Source organism: Gekko japonicus, unplaced genomic scaffold, assembly GCF_001447785.1.
Source record: "Gekko japonicus isolate JY-2015 unplaced genomic scaffold, Gekko_japonicus_V1.1 scaffold2869, whole genome shotgun sequence".
Taxonomy (NCBI): domain Eukaryota; kingdom Metazoa; phylum Chordata; class Lepidosauria; order Squamata; family Gekkonidae; genus Gekko; species Gekko japonicus.
In genome coordinates, this window is record NW_015160312.1 from 59297 (window position 1) to 74009 (window position 14713).

Consider the following 14713-nt stretch of genomic DNA (forward strand, 5'->3'; position numbering starts at 1 on the left):
TAAGTTTGGAGCCTCTCCCTCTAACCCCCCCCATGGGTCTGCAAAAAGGAAAGCAGAAGGTTAAAATCCCATTGAAATGCATTGCCCCCAAATTTGGGCCCCCCCCTAGGGGTCTGCAAAAAGGAAAGCAGAAGGTTAAAATCCCATTGAAATGCATTGCCGCCGAATTTCGGCGGCAAACCGGGAATACAGCAAGCTGATCTGGGGGGACTGGGGGCACCCTCTTTGGATGCCCCTGGAATCGGACCCCCTGGACCAATCTTCTCGAAACTTTGGGGGTCTTTCGGGGAGAGGCTTGAGCAGCCACGGTCCAAATTTGGAGGCTCTACCCCCTCCCCCCCAGCCCCCCGCAAAGTTTCAAGAGGTTTTTTGCCATTGACTTCAATGGCCCCATTGGTTATAATGGACCCGAATTTTTTCGGGATTTTTTTTCGGGATTCGGGAAAATGCATAGGAAGCCATTTCGGGATTGCAAAAGCCGAAAAAAGCCGAAAAACGTTATTTTCGGCTTTTTTTCGGTTCGGGATCCCGAAATGCACATCCCTAGTCCTGACTCCCTTTTTTGAAAATCCCTTTCCAGATAGCCTGTCAAGACAGCTGTGACGATGAGGATGATGAGGAGGAAGACGACGTGAGTGTGGGGGCTCTGTGCTCTCTCTCGCCATCTGGTGTTTGGTTTTGGCAACTGTACCTTTTTGGGAATGGAAAAGGCCAACTGGGTTGGGGAGATTCTTGAATCTGGTTTTGTGTCTTTTGTTAGTGTGGGGGGGGAGCATTTTAAAATTAAATGCGGGCCATTTTCTTTCTTTTTTTTAAAGAAAAGCTTTTGCTGTGGAAGTTAACGCCTATCACACCTCTGTTACCATAAACATACCACATTGATTTTTGAATTTGAAACGGCAACATGTTTACAAGAGACGGCCCTCAAAAAAGTTACTGGGTCTGTTTTACCAAGACATTTTGCCACTTTATAAGATGGAAGGGGAGTTGCCGCGACGAGGCTTTTGTCAACGGGACACTGTAATGTCACATTTTACAATAAATTTACACACAGGCATACAATGAAAGCGTCTGTTTTTCCGTTAGGATACATGGGCGATGTTGCCGAGTTGCAGCCGACTGAAGTTGACCCCCGTAGGGTTTCCAAGGCCGGAGACGAACAGAGGTGGGCTTGCCGTGGCCTGCCTCTGCGTAGCAACCCTGCTTTTCCTTGGTGGTCTCCCATCCGAGGACTAACCGGGACTGACCGTACTCACCGACTAGTTTATATAGATGGCCCTAAGCTTGAATGGGAGCTGCGGTGGCTCAAGTGGTTAAGACACTGAACTGTAGGCTGTGGAAGGTTGGTTGTTCAGCAGTTCGGGTTGCCGCATGACAGAGTGAGCTCCCGTCTCCCGTTGCAGCTCCTGCCAACCTAGCCGTTCGAAAGCAAGACATTGCAAGTAGATAAATAGGTACCACTTCGGTGGGAAGGTAACAACGTTCCGTGCACCTTAGTGTTTAGTCATGCCGGCCACATGACCACGGAAACGTCTTCGGGCAGCGCTGGCTCTTCGGCTTGGAAACGGAGATGAGCACCGCAACCCTAGAGTCGGATTCGACTGGCTTTCAAGCAAGGGGAACCTTTGCCTTTTTAAGTTTGAATAGCCCAGGCCAGCCCGATCGCGGAAGCTAGCCAGAATCAGCCCTGGTTAGCGCTTGGATAGGAGGCCACCAGGGAAGTCCAGGATGGCTAGGCGGAGGCAGGCTCCACTCCTCTCTCCGGCCTTGAAAACCCTCTGGGGGTTTGCTGTAAGTCAGCCGCGAGTCGCCACCCCTTTCCACCACCAAACGATTCAAGTCGTGGATCTCATTCTCTGATTCTGCAAATCCTATAAAGGGGGAACCGAATGGAGGTGGGCCTGTTGCTCAAAGGGGGCGCCTCCCCCCCCCAGCTGCTCCGCTTTCATCCCCACTTGCCTTTTGCGGAAGGGAATAACATGACCTGACTCCCAGCATTCCTTGCTCCTTACCCAGCAGCTTCCCTCAAGAAGCTCTGTGTGGGGGAGACATCTTAGGGTTGCAGTCAGGGTTATTTTTGGGCAGGAACGCACAGGAACGGAGTTCCGGCTGGCTCCCATGTTGGCCACGCCTAGCAGGAACTCATTAGCATAGCAGGCCACACCCAATAGCAGGAACTCATTAGGATTGGCTACATTAGGGGTGTGTGGCCTAACATGCAAAGGAGTTCCTGCTACAAAAAAAGGCCCTGGGTGTTGACAACAAACAAGGAAAACAGAATAACAAGCAAAAGGTGGGTTTGGCTGGATGACCACACTTCTGGTAAAGTGGGGGTGTGGCCTAATATGCCAATGAGCTGTGCTGTCAGGGGTGTGGCCTAATATGCTAATGAGTTCCTGCTGTTGGTGTGGCCTATTATGCTAATGAGTTCCTGCTGGGCTTTTTCTACAAAAAAACCCTGGTTGCAGTCCTGTGCACACACTTTGGAGCAGGCATCACTGGGAACGCAGGGGACGTTCTGGAGGAAGATGAGCCGCGTTAGACTGCAGAGGGACGGAGGGTGGGTAGTTTTTGAAGGAAGAAGGACCCTCCGTCAAAGGAGGAGGCGTTTCAGCGTGAAGGGGGGGTGGGGGAGTCTGCTTCTTTCCTCACCCTGCTCTCTTCTCTCCACTTTGGCCACCGGCGCTCCCCCCCAAACAGTCCGAATATGACTCGATGCTGATTGAGTATGCCGGGGAAGTGATTCCTGCCCTCGCCAGAGCAGTCAGCGGAGAGACCTTCGCTCCCTATTTCGCCGGCTTCCTGCCTTTACTCCTCAACAAGATGGTGAGAGTCCGCTCCTCTTCCCTGCCCGTTCCCGTCCGTCACTGGGGTGTCTTCCTGCACCTTCCCTTCTCTGTCGTCTCCTGCCTCACGGGTGAAGCCCCCCCCCAGCCAGTTTGGTGTAGCGGTTAAGAGCAGCGGACTCTAATACGGAGAACGGGGTTGGATTCCCCACTCCTCCACCTGCAGCCAGCTGGGTGACCTTGGGTCAGTCACAAGTTCCCTCAGCGCTGTTCTCTCAAGGGCAGTTCTGGAGAGAGCTCGCTCAGCCCTACCTCACAGGGCGTCTGTTGTGGGGAGGGGAAGGGAAAGGAGATTGTAAGCCGCTCTGAGTGAAGGACGGGGTATAAATCCAACTCTTCCTCTTCCCTGGACCCCTGCTTCTTCAGCCAAGTGTTCAAGCGTTGTGGATCCTAAATATTCCTTCCCTTGACTTTTACATCCTATGCTTTTCTCCCAGTTGCTCAGGTGTCATACATTGGTGGGTTGGGGGGGGGGGGAGATGTGCTCCTAATTCATCGATGGGTTTACCTCAGTTCACAACTGAGGTAAAATAGGAAAAATCCTAATTCATTGATGAGTTTACCTCAGTTCACAACAGGTTGGACAAGAAACTGGACAGGGCTGATGATTTCCCCCTGTCATGAGGCTGGATGTAAGTGGGGTTGTTTTCTGAAAAAGCAGCTAAGAGACAATTTGATTTGAATTTCTGAACTTGGGCATCTCCACTCCCAGTTATCAATACCCGAAGTCCCCCAAAATTTTTGAGCCTGTGGGCACCTTTGGAATTCCGTCACGGTGTTTGGGGCGCAGCCACAAAACGGCTGCTGTGAAATGGCCGCTGCAGGAGGTGGAGCCAGCTACAAAATGGCTGCCCTGCATGGCCCGTCAGGTCTCCAGTGGCCAATGAGAAGCCTTGCTGGGCAGAAGCTCCACCTGGCTCCACCCACTTTCAAAGCATTTGGCAAGTGCCAGGGAAGGTGTCGGTTGGTGCCCACGGAAGAAGAAGAGATTGGATTGATACCCTGCCCTTCACTACCCGAAGGAGTCTCAGAGTGGCTTACAAACTCCTTCCCCTTCCCCTCCCCACAACAGACACCCTGTGAGGCAGGTGGGGCTGAGAGAGCTCTCCCGAGAACTGCCCCTGAGAGAACAGCTCTGAGAGAACTTGTGACTGACCCAAGGAGGGGTGGGGACTCGAACCCGGTTCCCCAGATTACAGTCCGCGCACCTAACCACTACACCTAACTGGAAGGGGCTGGCTAGATTGACGGCAGGCCTCACCCAGGTTCTCCACAAAGTTCTTCAGGGCATAGTTTAGCTTGACTACTGTATTAGAGTGCTGGCTTTTGCTGTGGATAAATTTGTTGTTGTTGTGACTGACCCAAGGTCACCCCAGCAGCTGCATGTGGAGGAGTGGGGAATCCAGCCTGGTTCTCCCAGATTAGAGTCCGCACTCCTAACCATTACACCAAACTAGAGATGTGAAAGCCCGGAAAAAACCGGAAAAATCCGGGGGGGAAATGGGTTTTTCCGTTTTTTTCCTGAAGTTTTTTTGTTTTTTTCCGAAAAATTGGAAAAATTGAAAAAAGAAAAAATATTGATTATGGAACGTTTTATTTTAACATGATGAATAAAATATTTTAAGACAAGGTGTTCAAATATTTTCCAAATCATTTCTAAAATATATATATATGTATGGTATCAGATTGATCTAATTTCTGTGCACTGAGGACAAGCAAGTCCTAGGTTACAAACTGAACTCTCCAATGCAAGAACAAGATGCATTTCTTCCTTTAGGAGGTGCGATTGTCAGAAGAAAAGAAAAAGGTTTCAGTTTTGTTTTTGCATGTGGGTGGGTATTCTGTTTGTCATAATTGTTTGGATATACTATATTTTTAATAGGCTAGTTGTGAGAATTTCATGCCAAGTAAAAATGTCCATAGTCATATTTTATGTTCCTAAAGTAACAGAATGACTCTCAATCTGGAAAAGACAAAAGTAATGCTAATGTAGCATTTTTTTCAATTTTTCCAAAAATTTCCATTTCCCCCCCGGAAAAAACGGGAAAAAAATGGGGTTTTTTCCCGAGCTTCAAAATTTCTGGAAATTTTACATCTCTACACCAAACAGGTGGCAGCCTGACTCTAACCACTACACCGCATGGCTAGGCGGGTGATGGTAACTTTGCCTCCTTCCCTCCGAGAGCTCCGATGGTTCCCTCCTGGGCTTTCGGCCTCCCCCACTGCCAAGAGAAGTGACGTGGCTCTGAGCTCTGTGGGTCTCCCCCCCCCCACCCTCTCCTCTGCAGAAGCCCACCTGTAGTGTGGCAGAGAAGTCCTTTGCGGTGGGCATCATCGCGGAGTCCATCCAGGGCCTGGGCCGGTCCTCCAGCCCCTTCGTGGCCCGCTTGCTGCCGTTGCTGGTGAAGGCCACCCGCGACAGAGACATGGAGGTGCGCAGCAACGCCATCTTCGGGCTGGGCGTGCTGGCGGAACACGGCGGAGAAGTCACGCACGAGTATCCTTCTCACCGAGGCGGCCGGGTGGGGAGCTGAGACCGAGCGGGAGGGGGGGGACTTCTCCCCGAGGCCCCCGTAGAGTTTATACGTGTCACCCTCAGGATGGAGGGATTATTTGGGGAGCGGCCGATAACAATCACAGAGGCCATCTTTTTCTAGGTGGGTGTGGGGGGGCCCTGTGAGGACAATCAAAGCTGGTGCTTATTTTATTTCTTTATTTACTTTATCCTCTGCTTTTCTCCCTCAACGTGGCTGGCATTCTTCTCCCTTTTATCCTCACAACAACCCTGTGAGGTAGGTTGGGCTGAGAGGGTGTGGCTGTCCCAAGGTCACCCGGCAGGCTTCCCTGGCAGAGTGAGGATTCGAACCTGGGTCCCCCAGATCCTGTCCTAGTCTGACACGCTAGCCGCTGCACCACGGCAGCATAGCTTTGGGAAGGCGGTTGGGGTTGGGCTTCCGCCCCATGTTTCGAGTGAGGGCTTCCAACGTTCGTCTCTGCCCATAGCAATGCCTTCTCGTTAACGCGGTAACGACAATGAGCAGGGTGGGGAAGGGCATGCAGGCCAGATCTCACTCCTACGTACGCGAGACACAAGGGGCTGGTTTGGATCTTCAGAGCCCGAAACAGCCGGAGTCCAGGGTGCCCCAAGCACAGTCTCCACCCACACAGTCCGACCTGGGACGTGAGATCCGCACCCAGGGCCTTCCTCAGGGAGCCAGCCTGAACAGAAGCCTGGCTGCAGGGACCCAGAGCAAGATGATCCTTCCTCCTGCTCTGGGATTGGGGGCTGTGTGGTGAAGACTGCAGCTTGCTCCACCTGATAAGAACACAAGAGAAGCCAATGTTGGATCAGGCCAGTGGCCCATCCAGTCCAACACTCTGTGTCACGCAGTGGCCAAAAAATACCCGTGAACCCCCCAAGGTAGCCATCCTGCCCTCCTCTGCACTTGCAAGAAGCAGCAGTTCAAATGTTTGCAAGCCCACGGAGACCTGGAGTCCGTGGCCGCTCTCGGTTACAGCCCTCTCCCTGGGGTTTTGTTTTGTGGACTTCACCCTCGAGACCTAAGCCAGGGGGCATGGAAGTCTGCCCCCTCGCCCCGCCGCCCTCTCGGTTTTCCCCCTTAACTTCCCCTCCGTCCGGCGCAGACATTACCCCCGGCTTCTGGGCCTCCTGTCCAGCCTCCTCAGTCAGGAGCAGAGCAGCCGGGCGGCCGACAACGTCTGTGGAGCCGTCGCGCGGATGGTGATGGCCAATCCCAGAGGGGTCCCTGTCGGGCAGGTGAGTGGGGTATTTTGTGTGGGGGGGGGGAGACTTGGGATAAAGGGTGCAGCCCACCCCCACTCCCCAAGGGCGGTGAACGACTCTGGAGGAAGCTACCCGGCCTCCCTCCGCCATGTGGATCGTGGGCTCTCTCCTGTAGCTGGAAGCTGTTCAGGCCCTGTCTGACTACCCACTCTCCATTGGGGAGGCCGTGGATTTTGTGACAAACAAAAGGTCTGGATCACACTCTCCCCCCAGCCTCTCCGGGGAAGAAAACACCAACCACCAAAGGTAGCAGTCAGACTTGAGTTTCCTTTTGGTTTCTTTATTAATGAAGGGAGACGAACTCGAACTCGCATTCCAAACAGCGTCCCTACATCACCTCTCACTGGCCGGCATTTTTCATCAGGTTTTTTTCAAAAGACTCCAAAAGAGGATAGACGCCAAAAAAAAGAGAGAACATTTCCTGTACAATGTTCCCTCTAAGCTATGGAGTCTTGTAAGCAAAAATTCTACTTGGTGAGCTCCTGGCATGAAAGTTGTGAGCACGTGTTTTGGCTGCTGCATAAACTGGTTTGCTCTGGAGCCATTCCTCCTGAGCTAAGACAAAAATGTGTGAGCCGGAGGCTCAAAAACTTTGAGCTAGCTCACACTAACTCAGCTTAGAGGTAACACTGGCTCCTGTAAGAAGTGGACATCTAGTCACCCTAAGTCCTCCCCTCTCTCAGGGTAAAAGGCAATCGCCATCCGGCAAATACCTGCTAAACCAGCTGCTTAGATCATGTGGGTGCGGGGTCTGAGGGGGGTGGGGAGGCATGTTTTGCTTAAGGTAAAGGTTTCCCTTCCTCGAAAGCCAGTCAAATCTGACTCTAGGGATGCAGTGCTCATCTCCATTTCCAAGCCGAAGAACCAGCGCTGTCTGAAGGCGTTTCCTTGGTCATGTGGCCGGCATGACTAAACGCCGAGGCGCATGGAACACTGTTGCCTCCCCACCGAAGTGGTCCCTATTTATCTACGTGCAATTTCTTGCTTTCGAACTGCTCGGTTGGCAGGAGCTGGGGCCGGAGACGGGAGCTCACTCCGTCACGTGGCACTCGGGTCTCGAATCGCCGAGCTACAGACCTTCCGGTCTTTCTTGTTGTTGTTGTTGTTCAGTCGCACAGTCGAGTCCGACTCTTCGCGACCCCAGGCCCTCCTGTCTTCCGCCGTCCTCTGAAGTTTGCTCAATCCGGTCTTTCTTACACGGCTTCAATTCTGTCTTAAGGAGCAGAAAACCCCACCTTGGTTGCAAACGGGCAGCTCAGAGCTGTTCAGGCATTCGTTCCACCTAGGTCAAGTGATCTTCTGTATGCCCTCCTCTAACTTTTCCTGATGAAGTGAGCTTCGACTCTGGACAACTATACCCCCAAAACCTCGTTGGTCTGTAAGGTACCACTGAATTTGAATCTCACCCTTCCAACTTCTGCAGGTTCTGCCCGTCTTGCTCCGCTCTCTCCCCCTGAAGGAGGATTTGGAGGAATACAAGACCGTTTTCCATTGCCTCAGCTTTACATACGAACGTGATCCCCAGCAGGTAGGCCTGGTGATTTATCAGTTTTTAAGTTGTCTATCAGTTTTAGGACCTCCTCTCTCGTTACCTCAATCTGACTCAGGTCTTTCAACACCCCTCCCGAAATCAGCGGTTCTGGAGTGGGCAAGCACATCTCATCTTCCACAGTGAAGACAGAGGCAAAAATGCATTTAGCCAGGGCTCTTTTTGTAGAAAAAGCCCAGCAGGAACTCATTAGCATAATAGGCCACACCCAACAGCAGACGCTCATTAGGATATTAGGCCACACCCCTGATAGCACAGCTCATTAGCACATTAGGCCAGACCCCCATGTTACCAGAAGTGTGATCATCCAGCCAAACCCACCTTTTGCTTCTTATTCTGTTTACCTTGTTTGTGGTCAAAACCCAGGGCTTTTTTTGTAGCAGCAACTCCTTTGCATGTTAGGCCACACACCCCTAATGTAGCCAATCCTAATGAGTTTCTTCTGTTGGGTGTGGCCTATTATGCTAATGAGTTCCTGCTTGGCTTGGCCAACTTGGGAGCCAGCCGGAACTCCGTTCCTGCCCCAAAATAGCCCTGCATTCAGCTTCTCAGCCATTTCCCTATCATCCTTCAATACTACTTTTACCCCTTGGTCATCCAAGGGCCCCACTGCCTCCCTGGCTTGTTTCCTGCTTCTAATGTATTTGAAGAAAGTTTTATTGTTGGTTTTTACATTTTTTGCTATATGCTCCTCATATTCCCTTTTTGCCTGCCTGACCACAGACTTGCATTTTATTTGCCATAGCCTGTGTTCTGTTTTATCAGCCTCACTGTGACTAGCTTTCCACCGCTTAAAGGAATCCTTTTTACCTTTTACAGCTTCCATTACTTTGTTTGTTAACCATGTAGGCTTTTTCTTATACCTGTTTGTGCCTTTCCTAACCTGCGGAATATATTTTATTTGAGCTTCTAGAATTGTAGTTTTAAACAGTTTCCAAGCTTCCCCAATGGTTTTGACCCTTTCTACTTTTCCCTTCAGTTTCCTCCCCACATGTCCCCTCATATCAGAAAAATTACCCCTTTTAAAGTTAAAAGTGGTTGTGTGAGTCTTTTTGGCCAATTCCCTATTTGTACAAATGTTGAACTCAACAACATTATGATCACTGTTCCCAAGCAGTGCAATCACTTTTACATCTCTCACCAGGTCTTGAGTGTTACTTAGGACCAAATCAAGGATTGCCTCTCCCCTGGTAGGTTCCATGACCATCTGCTCCATAGCACAGTCATTTAGAGTGTCTAGAAACTCAATCTCTTTCTCTCGACTAGAACACATATTGACCCAATCAATGTGTGGGTAGTTAAAATCACCTATTACGACACAGTGTTTTTGTCTAGCTGCTATCTTTAATTCATTCATCATTTTATAATCCTCCTCTATCTTTTGATCCGGTGGGCGATAACAAACTCCCAGTGTTAAGTTTCCTTTTGGCCCCCCTATTTCAACCCACAGAACTTCAAGAAGCGAATCCAATTCTCTTAGCCTCTCAATCTTTCTGGACTTTATACCCTCTCTGACATACAGAGCCACCCCACCTCCAACCCTTCCCCCCCTATCCTTCCGATATAATATATAACCGGGAATCACCGTATCCCACTGATTTTCCTCATCCCACCAAGTTTCTGAAATACCCACAATGTCTATTTTTCCCTCCGACACCAAGCACTCCAACTCCCTGATTTTACCTCAGACACTCCTAGCATTTGTATAGAAACAGCTATAATTTCCCATACAAGTTAGGCCTGCGACCTTCCTCTTGCTATCTCGAGGCCTTGTCAGGCAGTCCATGTCACTAGCCATGGTCCCGTCAGGGGAAAGCCTCCCTCAGCAGACCTTAAGGGCTAGGAACCTGCTTTCTAAGACAAGGTCAGAGGAGGTTTCCAAGGGAGCCTTTCTGAGTACCTGCAGCGTCAACACAGCCACTCCACCTTCTGGAGCCCCAGAAGTGTTTCTGTAGCTGGCCAATGCAGGATAAATAATCCAGAGCCGGAAGGAACGTGGGAAATGGTAGAGACGTTCCTATCCAGAGAGTGCTCTGAATTGCCGGACTGAGAATCACAGGCGGGCAAAGAGGGTTGGGGTGTGTCTGTTCTTTCGTTTGCCAAAATAGTTTTTCACGGCGCTGTTGGAGAAACTGCGTCTCACTGCCTTCTCTTTCCAGGTACTGCAGCTGATGGGGGACATCGTGCAGGCCAGCGGCATTGTCTTGGGAACCAGTGACGTCCCAGCAGGTACCTGCTTCAGGTGGCAGCCAGGCCAGTTTGGTGTGGTGGTTAAGTGTGCAGACTCTGATTGGGGAGGGAACCGGGTTTGATTCCCCACCCCTCCACGTGCAGCTGCTGGTGTGACCTTGGGTCAGTCTCAAGGTCTCTCAGAGCTGTTCTCTCAAGGGCAGTTCTCTCAAGAGCTCTCTCAGCCCTGCCTACCTCACAGGCAATGTTCCCTCTAAGCTGTGGAGTTGTGTGAGCAAAAATTCTACTTTGTGGGCTACTGGCATTAAAGTTGTGAGCGAGCGACTTGGCTTCTGCATAAATTAGTTTGCTCTGGAGCCCTCCTTCCTGAGCGGAGACAAAAATGTGTGAGCCAGAGGCTAAAAAACTGTGAGCTAGCTCACACTAACTCAGCTTAGAGGAAACACTGCTCACAGGGTGTCTGTTGTGCGGAGGGGAAGGGAGTTTGTAAGCCGCTCTGAGACACCTTTGGGTAGTGAAGGGCGGGGTATAAATCCAATCTCCTCTTCATCTTCTCCCCATCATTTTTTTAAAGCCTCAAACTCACTAGCGTCATCCATCTCTGCTCCTTTTTATCCTTCTGTTGAGAGAGAGAGAGCGGTGTTAGGCTGAGAGAAGACTTAAAATAGACAGGGGGTCCCCAGCTTTTTCAAGCCTGCAGGCCCCCCTTTGGAATTCTGACACGGGGTGTCATCACAAAATGGCTACTGCGGGAGGCGGAGCCAGTCACAAAATGGCCACCGCAGTAGGCGGGGACAACCACAAAACGCTAGAGAATGAGGTCGCGTGTAACTCTAGTAGTAGCTCTTCAACATTTCTGGCAGAAGCGTAACAGGCTGCCTTTAAAAATAAATTATGTTTTTGGAGACGTTTTCGTACATTTGCAGCGACACAACGCGGGTCCTCGTGACTGTGGCGGCCGTCGTTGCCGAAGCAGCTTCCGAAAACTCTGTGGAGTCAGTCAGATCTCCAGTGGCCCTGCTGGGCAGCTGTGCCCACTTTCTCAAAACACTTGGTGGGACACATGGAAAGGCGTCAGTAGGCACTGTAGTGCCCCCCCCCCCCGGCTATCATGTTGGGGACCCCCGAACTAGGCCAGGTCCTGTACGCTTCGTAGCAAAGCGGGGATTTGCCAGTCCACACCCGTCCAATATTAAGAACATCAGAGAAGCCAGTGCTGGATCAGGCCAGTGGCCCATCCAGTCCAACACTCTGTGTCACACAGGGGCCAGAAATACCAGGGGCCATCAGGAGGTCCAGCAGTGGGGCCAGGACACCAGAAGCCCTCCCACTGTTGACCCCCCAAGCACCAAGAATACGGCGCATCCCTTGCCCCAGACTGAGGGTTCCTATAAGAACATAAGAGGAGCCACTGTTGGATCCGGCCAGTGGCCCATACCGTCCAACAGGAGGTCCATCAGTGGGGCCAGGACACTAGAAGCCCTCCCACTGTTGCCCCCCCCCCCCAGCCCCAAGAATACAGAGCATCCCTTGCCCCAGACCGTGAGCTCCTATCGAAACTTAGTGGCTAATGGCCACCGTTGGACCTCTGCTCCGTATTCCAACTCTCAGTGGAAAAGTGTACAGGGAGGAAGATGCTTGCGGACGTCTGTAGCTCTCCACTGCCCTTTGGGCAGCCAGGGAGGGGGGCCTCCCACAAATTGGCAAAGGCTGTTTTCATCAGGTCCTAAGAGAAATAATCCTGGGTTTGTGTTCTCTCCCCCCCCCAAAAAATAAAATAAATCTTTGTACCCGGCTCAAATTTAGGAGAAGGGCCATTGGCTTAGTGGTCTATCGAGCTTCTGCTTGGCAAGTAGAAGGCCCCAGGTTCAGTCCCAGAACTCTCTAGATGAAAAGGAGCAGGTGATGGGAAAAGGCCTCTGCCTGCGACCCCGGAGAGCAGCCACTGCCCTTCTGAGTGGACACAACTGACTTTGATGGACTGAATCAGAAGAAGGAGACTGGGTTTCTACCCCCGCCCTTCACTACCCGAAGGAGTCTCAGAGCGGCTGACAAACTCCCTTCCCTTCCCCTCCCCACAACAGACACCCTGTGAGGTAGGTGGGGCTGAAAGAGCTCTGACAGAAACTGCTCTTTTTCAAGGACAGCTCCTTATCAGAGCTACGGCTTGCCCAAGGTCATCCAGCCGGGTGCAAGTGGAGGAGTGGGGAATCAAACCCGGTTCTCCCAGATTAGAGTCCATGCACTTAACCACTACACCAAACTGGCTCAGTATAGGGCATCTTATGAGGCAGTATAAGGAAAACAGCCAGCCAGTTTGGTGTAGTGGTTAGGAGCGTGGACTCTGATCTGGGAGAACCATGTTTGAGTCCCCACTCTTTCACATGCAGCTGCTGGTGTGACATTGGGTCAATCACAAGTTCTCTCAGAGCTGTTCTCTCAAGAGCAGTCCTCGAAAGAGCTCTCTTAGCCCCACCTACCTCACAGGGTGTCTGTTGCGGGGAGGGGGAGGGAAAGGAGATTGTAAGCCACTGTGAGACTCCGAGTGAAGGGCAGGGTATAAACCCAATCTCCTCCTCTTCTTCATTGGGTTCATGTGTCCACAGGGGCATCTGGCTCCTCCATGGGCCCTGCAATCTTAGCTGCGCACTTTTGGCCTCACGGCCCCCCAACCAGAACTGCTATTCTTCCCTACAGCCGCCCGCAACAGCCTGGTGACGCTGCTCCGCGACCTGTCCATCGGCTGCCCAGACAAGTTCCAGTCGGCCAAGCGCTCGCTGCCTCCGGAAGCCCAGGCCCTGCTCGAAGCGGCTCTCGGCTCCTCTTGAGGAGGAGGCGGTGGCAGCAAGGAGGACCCCACTCCCTCAAGCTCCATAGGGTTAAAGAGGATCGATTCCAGACACTGGAGCGGGAGTGGGGTGACTCAGACCGTGGCCCACTTCCCCTCCGCCTGCCAGGCCAAAGAGTTCAGTCGCCTCGACCATTTTGCCAGTCTCGGTTCTTCCCTTCACCATCCGTGGGGTTGTGTATCGTGTACACGCTTCTGTCTCCGACCGAAACGCCACCTGGTCCCCAAAACGGCCAGTCGGTTTTTGTCGGGGGCTGTCCCGCCAACCTCCTCTGACCCACTGCCAAAATAAAGCCGCTGCTCCCAGTGCCATGATGGATTTGCCTTTCTCCTCCCTGTCGAAGGAGCCTGTTTTGAGCCCATTTGACTTTTCCTCGTCTTCCCTGCCCTGTTGGGAACCGTTCCCAGAGCTGCTGCCCTCCCCCCCCTCTGTACTCCCTCACAGGGTGGTCGTTGGGGTGTGGTTTTTTTTTTTTTGCCAAAAGTGTTAGTGGTTCTTCACCGGTCACAGGGGTTTATTCTTCGGCAAGTCTAGGACCGTTCCTGGTGTTCAGCTGGAGGCCTGGATTGAAAACAGTGCACAGCTGCAACCTCTGGTTTGTATTTAACATTTGGTATTTTTTTGAGAGAGACAAACATTATATTGTGTACCTTGCAAATAAAATTAACTTTCGCCTGAATCGGTTGCGTTTATGACTGGGGGGTCTGTCACGGCTCAGGTGGGGTGTCACCTGATGCTGCCACCACTCTGGTTCTAGGCTCCCTTGAGAAGGCCCGGAGCACCCTCCCAAGACCTTCAGACCTCCCTTTGGGCCGAATAATAGGCGTGAGGACCAGACAGAGTAAACAACAAGGAAAAGGTTTATTTTATAGGAGGTCAAACAACAAGGTACAGAATTATAACATTAAGTGGGTGAAAAGAAATCAAATGCCCTAACGTGTCTAAATATAGACTGTCCCTAACTCACTATTCCAAGTGACACTAGACTACTCACCCTTCCCTCAGGATGAGGCCTCTCTTCTGGCCCTGTTCCCTGGGAAGACGAACAGCTTCTCCTCTTGCACCAGTTCTTTTATTATAAGTCCCCTTTCTCTGTGATTGGCTAATTTTGGCTCCAAAACCTCTCAGGGGCTTCTGGGAGTTGTAGGCGTAGCCTCCTCCCACTGCTACACAGGCTCCCTGGGCCTGCTAGGCCTTGCTTGCACAGCCCAGATCACGACAAGGTCAAACTAGTTGGAACAGTGGGAAAGCCGCCTGGGGATGGTCCCTCATGGTTTTGAATCGATCAATAGCTCCTGGGGCCCTGGCTAGGTGGGCTCATCAACAGACCGTGACGGGTGAGGTTGTCCTCTGCTTGCAGTTGGGCGGGGCCTGAGCACATGGGCAGGATGGGTGCTTTTCAGGCAGAAGGTCCCAGATTCTGTGCCAGTATTGAGAAATACTGGGCTTGAACATTCTTGTTTGAGCCCAGAGA

At 51.7% G+C, this 14713-nt stretch overlaps 1 protein-coding gene across 2 annotated transcripts in view; it reads left to right on the plus strand.

Moving 5' to 3' along the window:
- The window catches only part of IPO4 (importin 4), a 58153-nt gene extending 44245 nt beyond the window's left edge, over nt 1-13908 (plus strand). For both annotated transcript variants that reach the window (XM_015416687.1, XM_015416679.1), the window contains exons 24-30: nt 581-631; nt 2701-2826; nt 5135-5343; nt 6492-6624; nt 8075-8179; nt 10360-10429; nt 13088-13908. In XM_015416687.1, the coding sequence (XP_015272173.1) occupies nt 581-631; nt 2701-2826; nt 5135-5343; nt 6492-6624; nt 8075-8179; nt 10360-10429; nt 13088-13218 (825 nt within the window). In that variant the 3' untranslated portion in view covers nt 13219-13908. The remainder of the gene's footprint in view (nt 1-580; nt 632-2700; nt 2827-5134; nt 5344-6491; nt 6625-8074; nt 8180-10359; nt 10430-13087) is intronic.
- Nucleotides 13909-14713: the final 805 nt, after the last annotated feature.